The sequence below is a fragment of the Pristiophorus japonicus genome, chromosome 12 (assembly GCF_044704955.1).
Source record: "Pristiophorus japonicus isolate sPriJap1 chromosome 12, sPriJap1.hap1, whole genome shotgun sequence".
Taxonomy (NCBI): Eukaryota; Metazoa; Chordata; class Chondrichthyes; family Pristiophoridae; genus Pristiophorus; species Pristiophorus japonicus.
This window is the reverse complement of record NC_091988.1, coordinates 8,270,663-8,288,804: the sequence shown is the minus strand read 5'-3', so window position 1 is coordinate 8,288,804 and position 18,142 is coordinate 8,270,663. Positions and strand designations below refer to the sequence as shown.

The following is an 18,142-nucleotide window of genomic DNA, read 5'->3' as shown; positions in this document are numbered from 1 at the left end:
CTTTGCTTTATATATTATTGTGTCTAACTCTGTCCAGTAGTTTTGGATCTCTCATTTAGTCTCATATTTCAATGGTTATGCATTTTCTTGCATGGCTCTACTTCTGAAAATGAACTTAGTGATGGTACATCGAGCTTACCTCCCAAGTTATGACCAGTTCAGACCGACTACCATCGCCCCCTTTAACATTAGCTGGACCCACTTCAGGAACTGTAAGGAAACAAAAAGAATGGGTAACTTTAGAAGACAGGAAATCTGAATGCAGCAAATAAATAACGCAATCCATTTCTTAATGAACCAAGTACTCCAGATGTCCGATGTTCCCAGGTGAACGCAGAAGTGTAAACCATGCAATATTCATAACCTGGGTTATTTTTAGTCATGGAATTTGTGTTTATTAATATCCAGAACCTTTAACTTCAACCTCATTACTATTCTTCACCATGTGAATACACAGTATACGACAGTGCTGCTGGCAAAATCTAATTAGTATGGCTGATATATAAAAGTAGTTCAAAAATGTAGCCTCTTATTATTTTAAGTGGCACAACAACAGGAGCAAATGCAGAAGGATTTACTTTGTTGTCTAATGTTACAGGAGATTTTTTATTGAATAAACACAAAAAACAAAAATGAAACAAGATTATGGGGTGGGAAGCCCAGCTGTAAGACTGCTCTTTATAGAAACCACCCAACATCAACGGAAATAAAATCCAGACTGTTTCCATAATAGTCAGCCAATCTGCAGTGTCAGTGTTATGCCCAGGCAGCAAGGTGATGACCTACTGCTACAGGTTTTCTGATGGCACATTACAACTGGGTTTCCTCTCTTGCTACCTTTGTGGACCATTAATTAACATATACCTTGAACTAATTTTGGTGTTCTGAATTAGGATTTATGAGGTAACAACACTAAAAACATCCTTTTTACAAATCACTGGACCCACAAAATTCAAACAGGAAAAACCAGTGGGAACGAGATACAAGCAGAAATAGAGCTGCAGTGCCGAGGCTGCATGGATCAGATGGACTGGGCTTGTCGAGCACATTTGGGTGCTGTTTGAACTCTGCTGTGTTGCACCTTGCAGCATCATCTTCCATCCTAGGCAGTCCCTCGGAATCTTGCTTCCACTCTTACAATGAGTCCTGAGGTGGCTGAACAGTCCAATATGAGAACCACAGTCCCTGTCACAGGTGGGACAGATAGTCGTTGAGGGAAAGGGTGGGTGGGACTGGTTTGCCGCACGCTCCTTCCGCTGCCTGCGCTTGGTTTCTGCATGTTCTCGGCGATGAGACTCGAGGTGCTCAGCGCCCTCCCGGTTGCACTTCCTCCATATGCATGACATTTGCATATACACACAATAAATGTCTTCAATAATTCTATACATTTGACTGATGTTGGCAGAATCAGGATCCAGTTTTATTCGGGGCAGGAAGAGTGAATCAAGGATTAATTAGACATTGATTTTAGGAAGTACTTGGTTTCTGTAGGTGCTCAGGAGCAGAGAAATTGGTGGGATAGCCCTGGCTGTTGGTTCGTCTTCCGTTCCTTTTGACTGATTAGGTTTAGGGCTGTGAGCCAATAATAATGAACAGCTGCTTAGAAAGGATAAGGTGTACTTTAGCATAAATCTGATCTGCATCTCTCAACCCAAATGGAGTGTAGCCTCAGTTGTAATATTGCTCATCTTCACTGTTTGGTGAATATATCATTGATGACATTATTGATGGGCCACAGATTGTTCTCAACTATAAAGGCTACTTATAACATACAGTTTTGGATATATAGTTCAGCATTATGCTTGCTTGTTGACTGGGGAACTAGCCCAACTTTGGCCATGACTCGCTCCAATTTTTTTGGAGTAAGTTGGTTTTTCTGGTGCAAGTTAAAAAACGTCATTTTCCCCAATAAACTTGCTCCAGAGTAACTCAGTTAGGTACGATTTTTTTTAGTTGAGTTTTTTTTTCAAAAGGGGGCATTCCCAGTCATTTACACCAGTTTTGGCCATTTATGCCACTTTGGGCAGCAAAAACTTACTCCAAATCAACTTAGGTCAGTGTATGTGGCCAGCTCTGAAAAACAATGCGGGCAGTTAAGAAATCGGCGCAGGTTAGTACATTTAAAGCTCCAAGACTTACAAAACACTAAACAAAGCACAAAAAATAATAAGCAATCAATCAATAACAAGTAAAAAATAGAAGTCCTACCTTTATGCCAGAAACAAGTTTTTTTTTTAAAGTACCCCCCCCGCCATCAAAACTCTCCTCCTCCAGCTCCTCCGGCCCCCCCCCACCCCCACCCCCGCCACCGCGCCCCCCCCCCCGCCCCCCCCACTAAAAAACTTTCTTCACTAAACAAAGCAAAACCATCAATAAATAAAAAATAAAACTCAAGTCCCACCTCGGCCCGGGAAGTCAGCGAGCCAGTTGGCCGGTGCGGGAGGCCACTCTGCCGGGGATAGGGTGCGGCGAAGATCGGGGCGTCCCTTCGGCCGGGGATAGGGGCTGCGAGCATCGGGTCCTGCTCACAGCCCGCAGGACATGCTGGGAGGGCGAGGAGCATGCGCGCAGACTTCACTGAGCATGCGCGCAGCTGCCGGCAGTGTTTTCTGCGCTGGGCTGTTGCTCTGCCCCCCCTCCCACTGCACTATGTACACCGCGCTAGGACACGGGAGACTCGGCAGAGCGGGCAGGATGGGGCCACTTTTTTTCGGTGCCGTTTCCAGCGTGCAAAGTCGGCGCATTTAGGGTAAGTATGCCGAAAAATGGGGTTGGGGAAAACTGGGCCCCTAGAGTGCTTGGACATGTTGCACAATCAGCGTACTTGGTTCTTGTGTATTTGTTATTGTTGTAACATGGCAATAAGATCCTGTCTTAAAACAGTTCCATCAAATAGAATCAGGTCATTTAGAGAACCAAGATCCATATTATAAACATTGAAGCTCCTATTCCTGAACTTGGCAACGATGGAAAAGTTTTAAAAAGTTCCTCAAAGCAAATGCATACGTGGCATGAAGTCTGAACAGAGTTATTTTTCACAGTCTTAGTCACCAGCTTATTAAGGCTAAGGAGGGTTTGGTGCAGGCAGGATCAGGGTAACGTTAAAGGCACTAGGTAATTATTGGGGTTCGGCTAGGACACAAGGAGCCCCTAAAAGGCTCCCCTAAATAAATTCAAGTAGGGGTACAAGTGCTGGTGGAGCAGCAAGCTGGTTGAAAAGAAATGGGCCTGAGACAGAGGGAGCTCAGCAAAACACAGCAATCGGATAGAGAGAGTACAGGTGGAGGAGACTAGAGGGAACATGTTTCATGTACTTTAGACAGGTGCCCCACCCTAACATATTGAGCCACACTTCAAAACTCTGTTACAAAACCACAGAATGCATGCATTTATATTTGATAAGCACTTCTGACCACATCCATCAAGTCTAAGAAGCTCAGACTACTCATTATGTGGGCTTTTCTTCTGAGCAATTACCAAGACTTTTATGTATTAATTTTACAACCTACTGCAACATTTATTGAATCGACAAAATTGTAAAACGAGAAACTAGCATAATACAGCTTAACTCTAATATTTTGTTAAATAATTAATGACAACCATCACTGCCTTTCATGTCATTTTCTCAAAAAAGGCAAACCATCAACATAAGAAGAAAATCTTTCTCCAGCAGAACCTTGAACACGGCGCGGCCCTCGACAACGTGGACCACTTCCCATATCTCGGGAGCCTCTTGTCAACAAAGGCAGACATTGATGCGGAGATTCAACATCGCCTCCAGTGCGCCAGTGCAGCCTTCGGCCACCTGAGGAAAAGAGTGTTTGAAGACCAGGCCCTCAAAATTGTCACCAAGCTCATGGTCTACAGGGCTGTAGTAATACCCGCCCTCCTGTATGGATCAGAGGCATGGACGATGTACAGAAGACACCTCAAGTCGCTGGAGATATATCACCAACGATGTCTCCGCAAGATCCTGCAAATCCTCTGGGAGGACAGGTGTCCTTGTCCAGGCTAACATCCCCAGCATTGAAGCACTGACCACACTCGATCAGCTTCGCTGGGCAGGCCACATCATTCACATGCCAGACACGAGACTCCCAAAGCAAGCGCTCTATGTGGAGCTCCTTCACGGCAAATGAGCCAAAGGTGGGCAGCGGAAACGTTACAGGGACACCCTGAAAGCCTCCCTGATAAAGTGCGACATCACCACTGACACCTGGGAGTCCCTGGCCGAAGACCGCCCGAGGTGGAGAAAGTGCATCCGGGAGGGCGTTGAGCTCTTTGAATCTCAACGCAAAGAGCGTGAAGAGGCCAAGCGCAGGCAGCGGAAGGAGCGTGCGGCAAACCAGTCCCACCCACCCCTTCCCTCAACGACTATCTGTCCCACCTGTGACAGAGTCTGTGGCTGTCGTATTGGACTGTTCAGACACCAAAGGACTCACTTCAGGAGTGGAAGCAAGTCTTCCTCGATTCCGAGGGACTGCCTATGATGATGATGATATTGTCAAAGGGATTCTACAGAAAAAATAAAAACATTAAATTGCACAGAATTTACAGCACAGAAACAGGACATTTGGTCCGACTGGTCTCTGTCAGTTTACACTCCGCACGAGTCTCCTCCCACCCTACTTCATCTAACCCTGTCAGCTTGAAATCCAGGGCTTAAAAACAAAGTGCCACAGGAACTTCACAATTGCACAGCAAAAGCAAGAAAGGAATTGCAGCTCATAGGCCGGCTCATAGGCTGTACATATAATGTGTGCTTTTTTGAGCCCACTGATGATGGAGCCTCTTACTCAAATCAATTCACACATGACAAAATTAATTAATGGTCACAAAAAACAATTACAACACTTCAGTCTCCATAAATATTTAAAGAACCCCAAGTTGCAATTAGTGCCTGGGTGAAACAGGGACAAAACTGCTATTAAGGATGAATAAGGTGGGACCCATTTGCATAAAAATTCCACCCTGTATTTTCCATTCTGCTAATTTATGGTGCCGGGGGGGGGTTTGGGGGAGGGGGACGGGAGGGGAGGGGGAGGGGAACGGGGGTGGGGTGGGAGGACTGCCCAATCCCCACATCGGGTTGCCATGTCTGGGAGACTTTCTTGTGCATGAAACACAAAAGGATAGTATGCAGGTACAGCAAGTGATCAGGAAGACCAATGGTATCTTGGCCTTTGTTGCAAAGGAGATGGAGTATAAAAGTGAGGAAATCTTATTACAGCTATATAATGTATTGGTGAGGCCACACCTGGAATACTGCGTGCAGTTTTGGTTTCCATATTTACGAAAGGATATACTTGCTTTGGAGGCAGTTCAGAGAAGGTTCACTCGGTTGATTCCGGGGATGAGGGGGTTGACTTATGAGGAAAGGTTGAGTAGGTTGGGCCTCTACTCATTGGAATTCAGAAGAATGAGAGGTGATCTTATAGAAACGTATAAGATTATGAGGGGGCTTGACAAGGTGAATGCAGAGAGGATGTTTCCACTGGTGGGAGAGATTAGAACTGGAGGGCATGATCTTAGAATAAGGGACCGCCCATTTAAAACAGAGATGAGGAGAAATTTCTTCTCTCAAAGGATTGTAAATTTGTGAAATTCGCTGCCTCAGAGAGCTTGGAAGCTGGGACATTAAATAAATTTAAGACAGAAATTGACAGTTTCTTAAACAAAAAGGGAATAAGCGGTTATGTGGAGCGGGCAGGGAAGTGGAGCTGAGTCCATGATCAGATCAGCCATGATCTTATTGAATGGTGGAGCAGGCTCGAGGGGCCGTATGGTCTACTCCTGTTCCTATTTCTTATGTTTACCCTGGGAATTGCATTAAGTATTTTCTGGGGTGGCTCCAGTGTAACTCTTGCCAGCTGAGAGTTGACGTGACGCTGAGGCTACCATGCCCGGATATCCTGCACTCAGAGACCATTTAATCCCAAAGGGGAAAGCCTTAACCCCAGTAATGGCCCTGCTGGCTGCTATTGGAGCAGAACTGGAGCTTACTCTGAGTGCCACTGGCTTTCTCCACTTCCTCTCTCCGAACCTTTCTGCTCTGATTTTCCTGTTGGCTAATTGGGGTGGACACCAAGGACGCACCCCTACTCGTGCAATGTGCCCATCCCGCTTTTAGTAATGGCTCGGTTCTCGTAATATTGGACAAGGCCTGTGTTGTCCACTCAGGCAGACCTTGGGCCAGCTGCACCACTCATCTGGTGGTAGAATCGCCCTACCAGAAGTTTTGGGGCATATACATATATATATTTATATATTTTTTCTTTGCTTCCTAACCCTCTCATTCTTCTTTTATTTTCTGAATTATTTTCTATCTTTAATCTCCGAGCTTTGGCCTCTGTATGCTACACTCTTTTTTTGTCCCAACTCTCTCCCTCTCTTTTATCACCACCTATATCCAAATTGAGTTTGTTGGACCTCTTCTGGAACCTCTTTTTTTGGAGCAAAACCAGAAACTCTGAAATAAAGTTATTTTATTTTTATATGTTTTCATCATCACAGGCAGTCCCTCGAATCGAGGATGACTTGCTTCCATGTCAAAAAGTTCACAGGTGTTTCAATGAAGGACCCACTATTCCCGGTCCCGAACTACATCCTGAAGGGTGGAAGAGGCCTGTGCGTGGATTTTTATAACGTGTGGTGGCCGTTGCACACCAGCCACCACACGGGCTTGACAGAGCTAGGTCTTGGTCCAGTGGCAAGGATTAACCAAGACAACTGGAGACCAGCTCTGCTGCATGGACCTAGTGCACACATATCGCAGTGTGGGCTGGGCCCGTGCTGCCCCTGGGCCCTCGCCTTTCCTGGGCCCCGAACTCGCGCCTCTCCTGGGCCATGGTCACTTCCCTCTACAATCTCTCGCCGCTCCTTCGCCCCGACCTCGCCGCTCCTGCTGTACCTGCCCACGCTCCAATCACCGACCTGTACCTTGATGACATCACTCTTCACTGCCGTTGTTCCCCTACTCCAGCACGTGCTGCTCCCTGGAGTGGAACACCGCCACGCTGTTCCTTCCACTCCCCGGCCTGCTCCGATGGTGCTCGCAGGCTGGGGGCTTGTGCGGTATATCCCCTCCTTTGTAATAAATGACTAAAAACACTGTCCCTGTGTGTATCTGTGGTTCTCTCTTTCTTGTGTGTCTGTTTGACTGCTATCTACTCACATATAAGGCAAACCTCTCAATTTTTCCACCAAAAGGACAAATGTTTATATTGTCTCATTGGTCACTGAAGCTCCGCAGAGAGCAGGAGATTTGTTTTTGATCCCCACAGACAGGGAGCAGAAACCCCAAGAGCCTAAGGGAGGGGAGTGCATGTCTCTGTGATTCACTATCTTGATGTGTGTGTCCCAATGTGTAGTCATGATTCTCGCTTTCTCCCTGCTCATGTGGAACTGTACTAGCGTACATCCAAAATTAATTCCCTTACGGGGGTATCTTCATGCTCTCTCGCCCTGTCATTGGCTCTATCTGGAGTCTTCTTTCTGCACCAGTGTGCCCCTGCGCTTCTCCCCCTCTCTCGTTGTCCCGACCAAAGAATTTAGGGTCCGTCCGGTAAGTTCAAATACTGGAGTCCTGTGAAGGTTGGATGATATCACAGTAGTTCGGAGGGGCTTAGCACCAGTCTTGTCGTTGAGTAAAGAATCAACTGGGGAATTTCTGTTCACCATGAACTGGAATGCAGGACGTAAGGGCGCTCTTCGATTCATACCAATTAAGGGGAGCTCATTGTTGACCCAGAGTTGTTTTTGAAGCAGCTAAGGGCACTTCAGTGCTGATTTTGATTTTTAACGGTCAGAGCACTGGAGAAGGTCTATGCCGAATGAAAAAGCATAATTTAAAAAAAGATAATGCATTAATTTTGGTGCCAACTGAAGCTCAGTTCTTCAAAGTACTGGAAGTTGAATATTCTTTTGACTAATTTAATAATTTTTACGTAATTATAGCTGGAGGACAATTTCCAGAGAGTGAAGTCGGTAAATTTTGCACTATATTAACATCTAAATGAATGTTTTTCAAGAGTCCTTGCATCTTATAGATCAGAAAAATAGAGTTTTTATTAATTATACGCTGCCTTGAAAATCCTGAGCAAGAAGGATTTATTAGTTATCAATGATATTTAAGAACATAAGAACATAAGAAATAGGAGCAGAAGTAGGCCATTCGGCCCCTCAAGCCTGCTCCGCCATTTAATACGAACAAGGCTGATCTGATCCAGGCCTCAACTCCACGTCCCTGCCTGCTCCCCATAATCCTGGACTCCCTTATCTGACAAAATTCTGTATCTCCTCCTTAAATATATTCAATGACCCAGCCTCCACAGCTCGCTGGGGCAGCTAATTCCACAGATTTACAACCCTCTGAGAGAAGAAATTCCTCCTCATCTCAGTTTTAAATGGGCGACCCCTTATTCTGAGACTATGTCCCCTAGTTCTAGATTCCAGCATGAGGGCAAAGATCCACTCTGCATCTACCCTGCCGAGCCCCCTCAAAATCACATGTGTTTCAATAAGATCAAGGAGTATATGTCCAACCTACTCCAACTTTCTTCATATGACAACTCCTTCATCTCAGGAATCAACCTTGAAAACCTTCTCTGAACGAACAGAAAACAGAAAGTCGAGATAAATGGTTCATTCTCTGGTTGGCAATCAGTAACTAGTGGGGTGCCGCAGGGATCAGTGCTGGGACCCCAACTATTTACAATCTATTTTAACAACTTGGAAGAAGGGACTGAGTGTAACGTAGCCAACTTTGTTGATGTTACAAAGATGGGAGGAAAAGCAATGTGTGAGGAAAAGCAATCTGCAAAAGGACATATGCAGGCTAAGTGAGTGGGCAAAAATTTGGCAGATGGAGTATAATGTTGGAAAGTGTGAGGTCATGCACTTTGGCAGAAAAAATCAAAGAGCAAGTTATTATTTAAATGGAGAAAGATTGCAAAGTGCCGCAGTACAGTGGAACCTGGGGGTCCTTGTGCATGAAACACAAAAGGTTAGTATGCAGGTACTGCAAGTGATCAGGAAGGCCAATGGAATCTTGGCCTTTATTGCAAAGGAGATGGAGTATAAAAGCAGGGAAGTCTTGCTACAGTTATACAGGATACTAGTGAGGCCACACCTGGAATACTGCGTGCAGTTTTGGTTTCCATATTTACGAAAGGATATACTTGCTTTGGAGGTAGTTCAGAGAAGGCTCACTTGGTTGAATCCAGAGATGAGAGGGTTGACTTATGAGGAAAGGTTGAGTAGGTTGGGCCTCTACTCATTGGAATTCAGAAGATTGAGAGATGATCTTATCAAAGCGTATAAGATTATGAGGGGGCTTGACAAGGTGGATGCAGAGAGAATATATCCACTGAGGGGAAGACTAGAACTAAGGGACATAATCGTAGAATAAAGGGCCGCCCATTTAAAACTGAGATGAGGAGAAATTTCTTTTCTCAGAGGGTTGTAAATCTGTGGAATTCACTGCCTCAAAGAGCTGTGGAAGCCGGGACATTGATTAAATTTAAGACAGAGATAGACAGTTTCTGAACCAATAAGGGAATAAGGGGTTATAGGGAGCAGGCAGGAAAGTGGACCTGAGTCTATGATCGGATCAGCCAAGATCATATTAAATGGCGGAGCAGGCTCGAGAGGCCATATGGCCTACTCCTGCTCCTATTTCTTATGGTCTTATGTTAGGAATTGCCTCCAATGCAAATATATCCTTCCTTAAATAAGGAGACCAAAACTGTACACAATACTCCAGGTGTGGCCTCACCAATATCCTGTTTAGTTGGAGCAGGACTTCCCTACTTTTATACTCCATTCCCCTTGCAATATCAATTTCGTGATTACTTGCTGTACCTGCATGCTAACTTTTTGTATTTCATGTACAAGAACCCCCAGATTCCTCTGTACTACAGCATTTTGTAATTGCTCCCCATTTAAATAATAATTTGCTTTTTTTGTTTCTCCTACCAAAGTGGATAACCTCACATATTCCCACATTATAGTCCATCTGCCAAATTTTTGCCCACTCATTCAGCCTGCTTGCTTTCCCATTTATCTTTGTATCATCAGCAAATTTGGCTACATTACACTCGGTCCCTTCATCCAAATCATTAATATCGATTGTAAATAGATGAGGCCCCAGCACCAATCCCAGCGGCACCACACTAGTTACTGTTTGCCAACATAAAATGTACCGTTTATCCCGGCTCTCTGCTTTCTGTTAGTTAGCCAATCCTCTCTCCATGTTAATATATTACCCCCAACTCCGTGAACTTTTAACTTGTGCAGTAACCTTTTACGTGGCACCTTATCGAATGCCTTCTGGAAATCTAAATACACCACATCCACTGGTTCCCCCGTATCCTCCCTGCTCGTTACATCCTCAAAGAACTCCAGCAAATGTGTCAAACACGAGTTCTCTTTCATAAAACCATGCTGACTCTGCTTGATTGAATTATGCTTCTCCAAATGTCCTGTTACTGCTTCCTTAATAATGGATTCCAACATTTTTCCAACGACAGATGTTAGGCTAACTGGTCTATAGTTTCATGCTTTCTTTCTGCCTTCTTTTTTTAATTTTCCCTCTTTCCCATTGTTAATTCTCCAGTCCAATCCTCTAAGGGACCAACGTTTACTTTCGCCACTCGTTTCCTTTTTATATACCTGTAGAAGCTCTCACTGTGATTTTATTTTTCTTGCTAATTTACTCTCATATGCTAGCTTCTCTGTCTTTATTATTTTTTAGTCATCCTTTGCTGATTTCTAAAAAATTCCTAATCCTCTGGCCTTATAAGAACATATAAGAACATAAGAATTAGGAACAGGAGTCGGCCATCTAGCCCCTCGAGCCTGCTCTGCCATTCAACAAGATCATGGCTGATCTGGCCGTGGACTCAGCTCCACTTACCCGCCCGCTCCCCATAACCCTTAATTCCCTTATTGGTTAAAAATCTATCTATCTGTGACTTGAATACATTCAATGAGCTAGCCTCAACTGCTTCCTTGGGCAGAGAATTCCACAGATTCACAACCCTCTGGGAGAAGAAATACCTTCTCAACTCAGTTTTAAATTGCCTCCCCCGTATTTTGAGGCTGTGCCCCCTAGTTCTAGTCTCCCCGACCAGTGGAACCAACCTCTCTGCCTCTATCTTGTCTGTCCCTTTCATTATTTTAAATGTTTCTATAAGATCACCCCTCATCCTTCTGAACTACAACGAGTAAAGACCCAGTCTACTCAATCTATCATCATAAGGTAACCCCCTCATCTCCGGAATCAGCCTCATGAATCGTCTCTGTACCCCCTCCAAAGCTAGTATATCCTTCCTTAAGTAAGGTGACCAAAACTGCACACAGTACTCCAGGTGCGGCCTCACCAATACCCTGCACAGTTGCAGAAGGACCTCCCTGCTTTTGTACTCCATCCCTCTCGCAATGAAGGCCAACATTCCATTCGCCTTCCTGATTACCTGCTGCACCTGCAAACTAACTTTTTGGGATTCATGCACAAGGACCCCCAGGTCCCTCTGCACCTCAGCATGTTGTAATTTCTCTCCATTCAAATAATATTCCCTTTTACTGTTTTTTTTCCCCAAGGTGGATGACCTCACATTTTCCGACATTGTATTCCATCTGCCAAACCTTAGCCCATTCGCTTAACCTATCTAAATCTCTTTGCAGCCTCTCTGTGTCCTCTACACAACCCGCTTTCCCACTAATCTTTGTGTCATCTGCAAATTTTGTTACACTACACTCTGTCCCCTCTTCCAGGTCATCTATGTATATTGTAAACAGTTGTGGTCCCAGCACCGATCCCTGTGGCACACCACTAACCACCGATTTCCAACCTGAAAAGGACCCATTTATTCCGACTCTCTGCTTTCTGTTAGCCAGCCAATTCTCGATCCATGCTAATACATTTCCTCTGACTCCGCGTACCTTTATCTTCTGCAGTAACCTTTTGTGTGGCACCTTATCGAATGCCTTTTGGAAATCTAAATACACCACATCCATCAGTACACCTCTATCCACCATGCTCGTTATATCCTCAAAGAATTCCAGTAAATTAGTTAAACATGATTTCCCCTTCATGAAGCCATGTTGCGTCTGCTTGATTGCACTATTCCTATCTAGATGTCCCGCTATTTCTTCCTTAATGATAGCTTCAAGCATTTTCCCCACTACAGATGTTAAACTAACCGGCCTATAGTTACCTGCCTTTTGTCTGCCCCCTTTTTTAAACAGAGGCGTTACATTAGCTGCTTTCCAATCCGCTGGTACCTCCCCAGAGTCCAGAGAATTTTGGTAGATTATAACGAATGCATCTTCTATAACTTCCGCCATCTCTTTTAATACCCTGGGATGCATTTCATCAGGACCAGGGGACTTGTCTACCTTGAGTCCCATTAGCCTGTCCAGCACTACCCCCCTAGTGATAGTGATTGTCTCAAGGTCCTCCCTTCCCACATTCCTGTGACCAGCAATTTTTGGCATGGTTTTTGTGTCTTCCACTGTGAAGACCGAAGCAAAATAATTGTTTAAGGTCTCAGCCATTTCCACATTTCCCATTATTAAATCCCCCTTCTCATCTTCTAAGGGACCAACATTTACTTTAGTCACTCTTTTCCGTTTTATATATCGGTAAAAGCTTTTACTATCTGTTTTTATGTTTTGCGCAAGTTTACCTTCGTAATCTATCTTTCCTTTCTTTATTGCTTTCTTAGTCATTCTTTGCTGCCGTTTAAAATTTTCCCAATCTTCTAGTTTCTCACTAACCTTGGCCACCTTATACGCATTGGTTTTTAATTTGATACTCTCCTTTATTTCCTTGGTTATCACCGGCTGGTTATCCCTTCTCTTACCGCCCTTCTTTTTCACTGGAATATATTTTTGTTGAGCACCATGAAAGAGCTCCTTAAAAGTCCTCCACTGTTCCTCAATTGTGCCACCGTTTAGTCTGTGTTCCCAGTCTACTTGAGCCAACTCTGCCCTCATCCCACTGTAGTCCCCTTTGCTTAAGCATTGTACGCTCATTTGAGACACTACTTCCTCACCCTCAATCTGTATTATAAATTCAACCATACTGTGATCACTCATTCCGAGAGGATCTTTTACGAGGAGATTGTTTATTATTCCTGTCTCATTGCACAGGACCAGATCTAAGATAGCTTGCTCCCGTGTAGGTTCTGTAACATATTGTTCTAAGAAACAATCCCTTATGCATTCTATGAATTTCTCCTCAAGGCTACCCCGTGCGATTTGATTTGACCAATCGATATGTAGGTTAAAATCCCCCATGATTACTGCCGTTCCTTTTTCACATGCCTCAATTATTCCCTTGACTATTGTCCGCTCCACCGTGAAGTTATTATTTGGGGGCCTATAAACTACGCCCACCAGTGACTTTTTCCCCTTACTATCTCTAATCTCCACCCACAATGATTCAACATTTTGTTCATTAGAGCCAATATCGTCTCTCACAACTGCCCTGATATCATCCTTTATGAACAGAGCTACCCCACCTCCTTTCCCTTCTTGTTTATCTTTCCGAATTGTCAGATACCCCTGTATGTTTAATTCCCAGTCTTGGCCACCCTGCAACCATGTTTCTGTAATGGCCACCAAATCATACCCATTTGTAATTATTTGTGCTGTCAACTCATTTCCTTTATTTCGAATGCTGCGTGCGTTTAGGTAGTGTTTTAATACTAGTTTTTAAACCATGATTTTTAGTTTTGACCCCTCCTGCAGCCCTTTTATATTCATACATATTGTCCCTTCCTATCACCTTGTGGTTTACACTTACCCCAGTGCTACTCTGCTCTGTTGCCTCCTGCCTTTTGCATTCTTTCTTGGGGTCCTGTTCATCTGAGCTCTCACCCACTCTAACTAGCTCAGAGCCCTCTCCTGGGTTCCGAATACTCCTCGCATTGAGGCACTGAGCTTTCAGGCTTGCCTTTTTATTACACTTTGACCCTTTAGAATTTTGCTGTACAGTGGCCCTTTTTTGTTTTTTGCCTTGGGTTTCTCTGCCCTCCACTTTTACTCATCTCCCTTCTGTCTTTTGCTTCTGTCTCCATTTTGTTTCCTCTGTCTCCCTGCATTGGTTCCCATCCCCCTGCCATATTAGCTTAACTCCTCCCCAACAGCACTAGCAAACACTCCCCCTCGGACATTGGTTCTGGTCCTGCCTCGGTGCAAACTGTCCGGTTTGTACTGGTCCCACCTCCCCCAGAACCGGTTCCAATGCCCCAGGAATCTGAATCCCTCCCTGCTGCACCACTGCTCAAGCCACGTATTCATCTGACTATCCTGCAATTCCTACTCTGACTAGCACGTGGCACTGGTAGCAATCCCGAGATTACTACTTTTGAGGTCCTACTTTTTAATTTAGCTCCTAGCTCCTTAAATTCGTCTCGTAGGACCTCATCCCTTTTTTTATTACCTATATCGTTGGTACCAATGTGCACCACAACAACTGGCTGTTCACTCTCCCTTTTCAGAATGTCCTGCACCCGCTCCGAGACATCCTTGACCCTTGCACCAGGAAGACAACATACCATCCTGGAGTCTCGGTTGCGGCCGCAGAAACGCCTATCTATTCCCCTTAGAATTGAATCCCCTATCACTATCGGTGCCATGAACTTGGCTGCTGCTGCCCTCCCCTGATGAGTCATCCCCTCAACAGTACTCAAAGTGGTGTATCTGTTTTGCAGGGGGATGACCGCAGGGGACCCCTGCACTACCTTCCTTGCACTGCTCTTCCTACTGGTCTTCCATTCCCTATCTGGCTGCGGTAAAATCAACTCGCTACACGTGCTACTCACGTCATTCTCAGCATCGTGGATGCTCCAGAGTGAATCCACCCTCAGGTCCAATTCCACAACGCGGTCTGTCAGGAGCTGGAGGCGGATACACTTCCCTCACACAGGGCAGTTCGAGCAGCACGAGTCCGGGGTGTGTGGAGTGGCCTACAAACGGCCCAATGTCGGAGGAGGAGCGGCAGTTCGAGCAGCGCGAGTCCGGGGTGCGTGGTGAGGCCTTCCACTGTCCTTAACAACATTGTAACCCTAACCCTAATCCTTTTTTTTCAATTTGATACCAGCCTTTACTTTCTTAGTTAGGCAGGGATACTTCATCCTTCTTTATTTCTCACTGGAATAAATCTTTGCTGAGAGTTATGAAATATCTCCTTAAATGATTGCTACTGCGTTTCCACAGTCATACCCTTTAATATATTTTCCCAGTCCACTTTAACCAACTCTGACTTCATATCTTTGTAATTACCTTCATTTAAGTTTAGTTTGAGATTTGGTGCACAGATCCTACCTGTTGATCACTGAGAATGGGCTACAGCAGGGATGTCCAAGATGTCTTCATGGACTATATAGGTACATATCGGGAAGTCTCAGCAGCAACATGCAAAGTTTAATCCCATGTTACCAATAATTTGCTCAGATCTCATATTACTGAGATGTATAAATCTGAATTGCTACTGTGTACAGTGCTTATATCCTTCAATGTCACAAATCAGTTGATTATACACATTTAAAGTTTCCATTTTATTTCCACCCATTTCCTGAGATCAGATGATGAAACTGACAAGTTCACATATTGATTGGGATTCAACAGTCTTGTAAGATCCTACAAATCCCCTAGGAGGACAGACGCACCAACATTAGCGTCCTCGAACAGGTCAACATCCCCAGCATTGAAGCACTGACCACACTTGATCAGCTCCGCTGGGCAGGCCACATCATTCACATGCCCAACACAAGACTCCCAAAGCAAGCGCTCTACTCGGAACCCCTTCACGGTAAACGAGCCAAAGGTGGGCAGCGGAAACGTTACAGGGACACCCTCAAAGCCTCCCTGATAAAGTGCAACATCCCCACCGACACCTGGGAGTCCCTGGCCAAAGACCACCCTAAGTGGAGGAAGTGCATCTGGGAGGGCGCTGAGCATCTCGAGTCTCATCGCCGAGAGCATGCAGAAATCAAGCGCAGGCAGCGGAAGGAGCGTGCGGCTAACCTGTCCCACCCACCCCTTCCCTCAACGGCTGTCTGTCCCACCTGTGACAGGGACTGTGGCTCTCGTATTGGACTGTTCAGTCACCTAAAGACTCATTTTAAAAGTGGAAGCAAGTCTTCCTCGATTCCGAGGGACCGCCTATGATGATGATGAATGCTTCACTTCAATAATACACATTTTGTTCTCCCCTACAAATCTATGAACCATTTCTGGTCTCCATTCAGACATTTTTGTGGATTTTGAATATGAAGGAATCTCTGCAGTTTTTACAAATGGTATTTCTGCAGACACGGAGCCACTGGTCAGCAATAGTGGTACCCTGTACTGCACAAGTAATTCTAGGACTGTGGAATTTTTATTAAATATTTTTGTGTGCTTTTCGAAAGCTATGCTGCTGAAGGACTATTCACTATTTAAAGCTGCAGCCCTGCCAATGACAGTTATTAAGAATGCGATTCACACGAGGCACCAGTAGCCATTCCACACATACTTGAAGCTAACATTAATTCCTATAACAGTCAATAATACATCACCCATTACAAAATGCGCTGTTGTTTCCAGAACTATTTCTAATGTAATTACTTTATCTGTTAACAGCCATTTAACATATAATACCATAAATAAGAAACTTGCAAACTGAGCAAGAATACTTCAGATAAATAATGTAGCAATAGATTGCTAAGAGGCTGTTTTGATTGAGATATTATCGGGAGAAGCTTTTTGGGGAAAATAACTGATGTGTGTCAGATCCTGACCCATCAGCCCAAAAAATTAATTTCATAAATCTACATGCCTTATTAGTTTGCTTATTCAGAAATGAACTAAAAACATTGCACCTCATTATTCCCTCTGTGATTTGAGAGAGCAACAATAGTTCATTTTTCCTTTCCTGATGAGTTCTTAATTCTCTCTGGAATAGTGAACTTTTAATTCTAAAATGTATGTGTTTGCTCAACTGGAATGTTTTGCCCTTATAGAACTCAACCCCTGCAAGGGGGAATCAGCAAAATACTTGTCTGCTATCAAATTCAACGTAAAGTCTGCTGTGAGAACAATGAAGTTGTGCCGAGATCTGTCGATTACTTCTCACAGTGTTCCCGGATGCTTTTTCTTTCCATTGTTAAAACCCTAAATGTACTCTGTGAAAATATTATTCTTTTTGTTTGCTCCCGCTTTCAAAGTTCAAATTTGCCATTCGTATCTACTTTTAAAAAAAATTGTGGAAATGTTAAATCACAGAGACTCCGGGGTAGAAATCTATCTCTGCTTTCAGGCGGCCAGAGGCCGTTTCTGGGGCAATTTCAGCCCCTCCATCATTTATTAATCTAACAGACAGATGTCATCATCATAGCAGTCCCTCGGGCTGATGGGTCGGGATCTGTCACATCTCAGTTATTTACCCAAAAAGCTTCTCCCATTGTTTTTGAGATAATATCTCAATCAAAACAGTCTCTTAGAACATAAAAACATAAGAAATAAGAATTAGGAACAGGAGTAGGCCATCTAGCCCCTCGAGCCTGCTCCGCCATTCAACAAGATCATGGCTGATCTGGCCGTGGACTCACTTACCCGCCTGCTCCCCATAACCCTTAACTCCTTTATTGGTCAAAAATCTATCTATCTGTGACTTGAATACATTCAATGAGCTAGCCTCAACTGCTTCCTTGGGCAGAGAATCTATTGCTACATTATTTATCTGAAGTATTCTTGCTCAGTCTGCAAGTTTCTTATGTGTGCTTATTATATGTCAAATGACAGTAAGATGGGATATACCATTGTCCTGAGAGTGAAAGTTTCAATCCAGGGTTAGCATTAAAGGTACAGGTTGAGTTGGAAGGTAGCACTGTAACTCTAATGAGCCCAAGAGGGACCTTCAATCCAACACTGCAACAAGCCACAAGCAACATTCTGTCTATACAAGTCAAAGGAGAATGCTCAACTGAATTGTGATGAGATTTGCAGACTGATAGGTGTCGAAATCGGCTTATAATAAAGGTCAGTTGCTCTCCCCATATAAGCCTGCAATTTTATTTGTATGCAAAACAGTATAACTGTACATTTAAGTACAGATAAATCATTACAGTGATTTTGGAAATAAATCAATACA

The 18,142-nt window shown here is 44.3% G+C and overlaps 1 protein-coding gene across 3 annotated transcripts in view; it reads right to left on the bottom strand.

Annotated features, from left to right (window-relative positions):
• LOC139277132 (contactin-4-like) overlaps positions 1–18,142 on the bottom strand; it is a 1,961,053-nt gene that overhangs the window by 228,636 nt on the left and 1,714,275 nt on the right. For 2 of the 3 annotated variants that reach the window (XM_070895154.1, XM_070895155.1), the window contains exon 17: positions 140–210. The exons of the other annotated variant lie outside the window; for it this stretch is intronic. In XM_070895154.1, the coding sequence (XP_070751255.1) occupies positions 140–210 (71 nt within the window). The remainder of the gene's footprint in view (positions 1–139; positions 211–18,142) is intronic. 3 annotated transcript variants of the gene reach the window in all.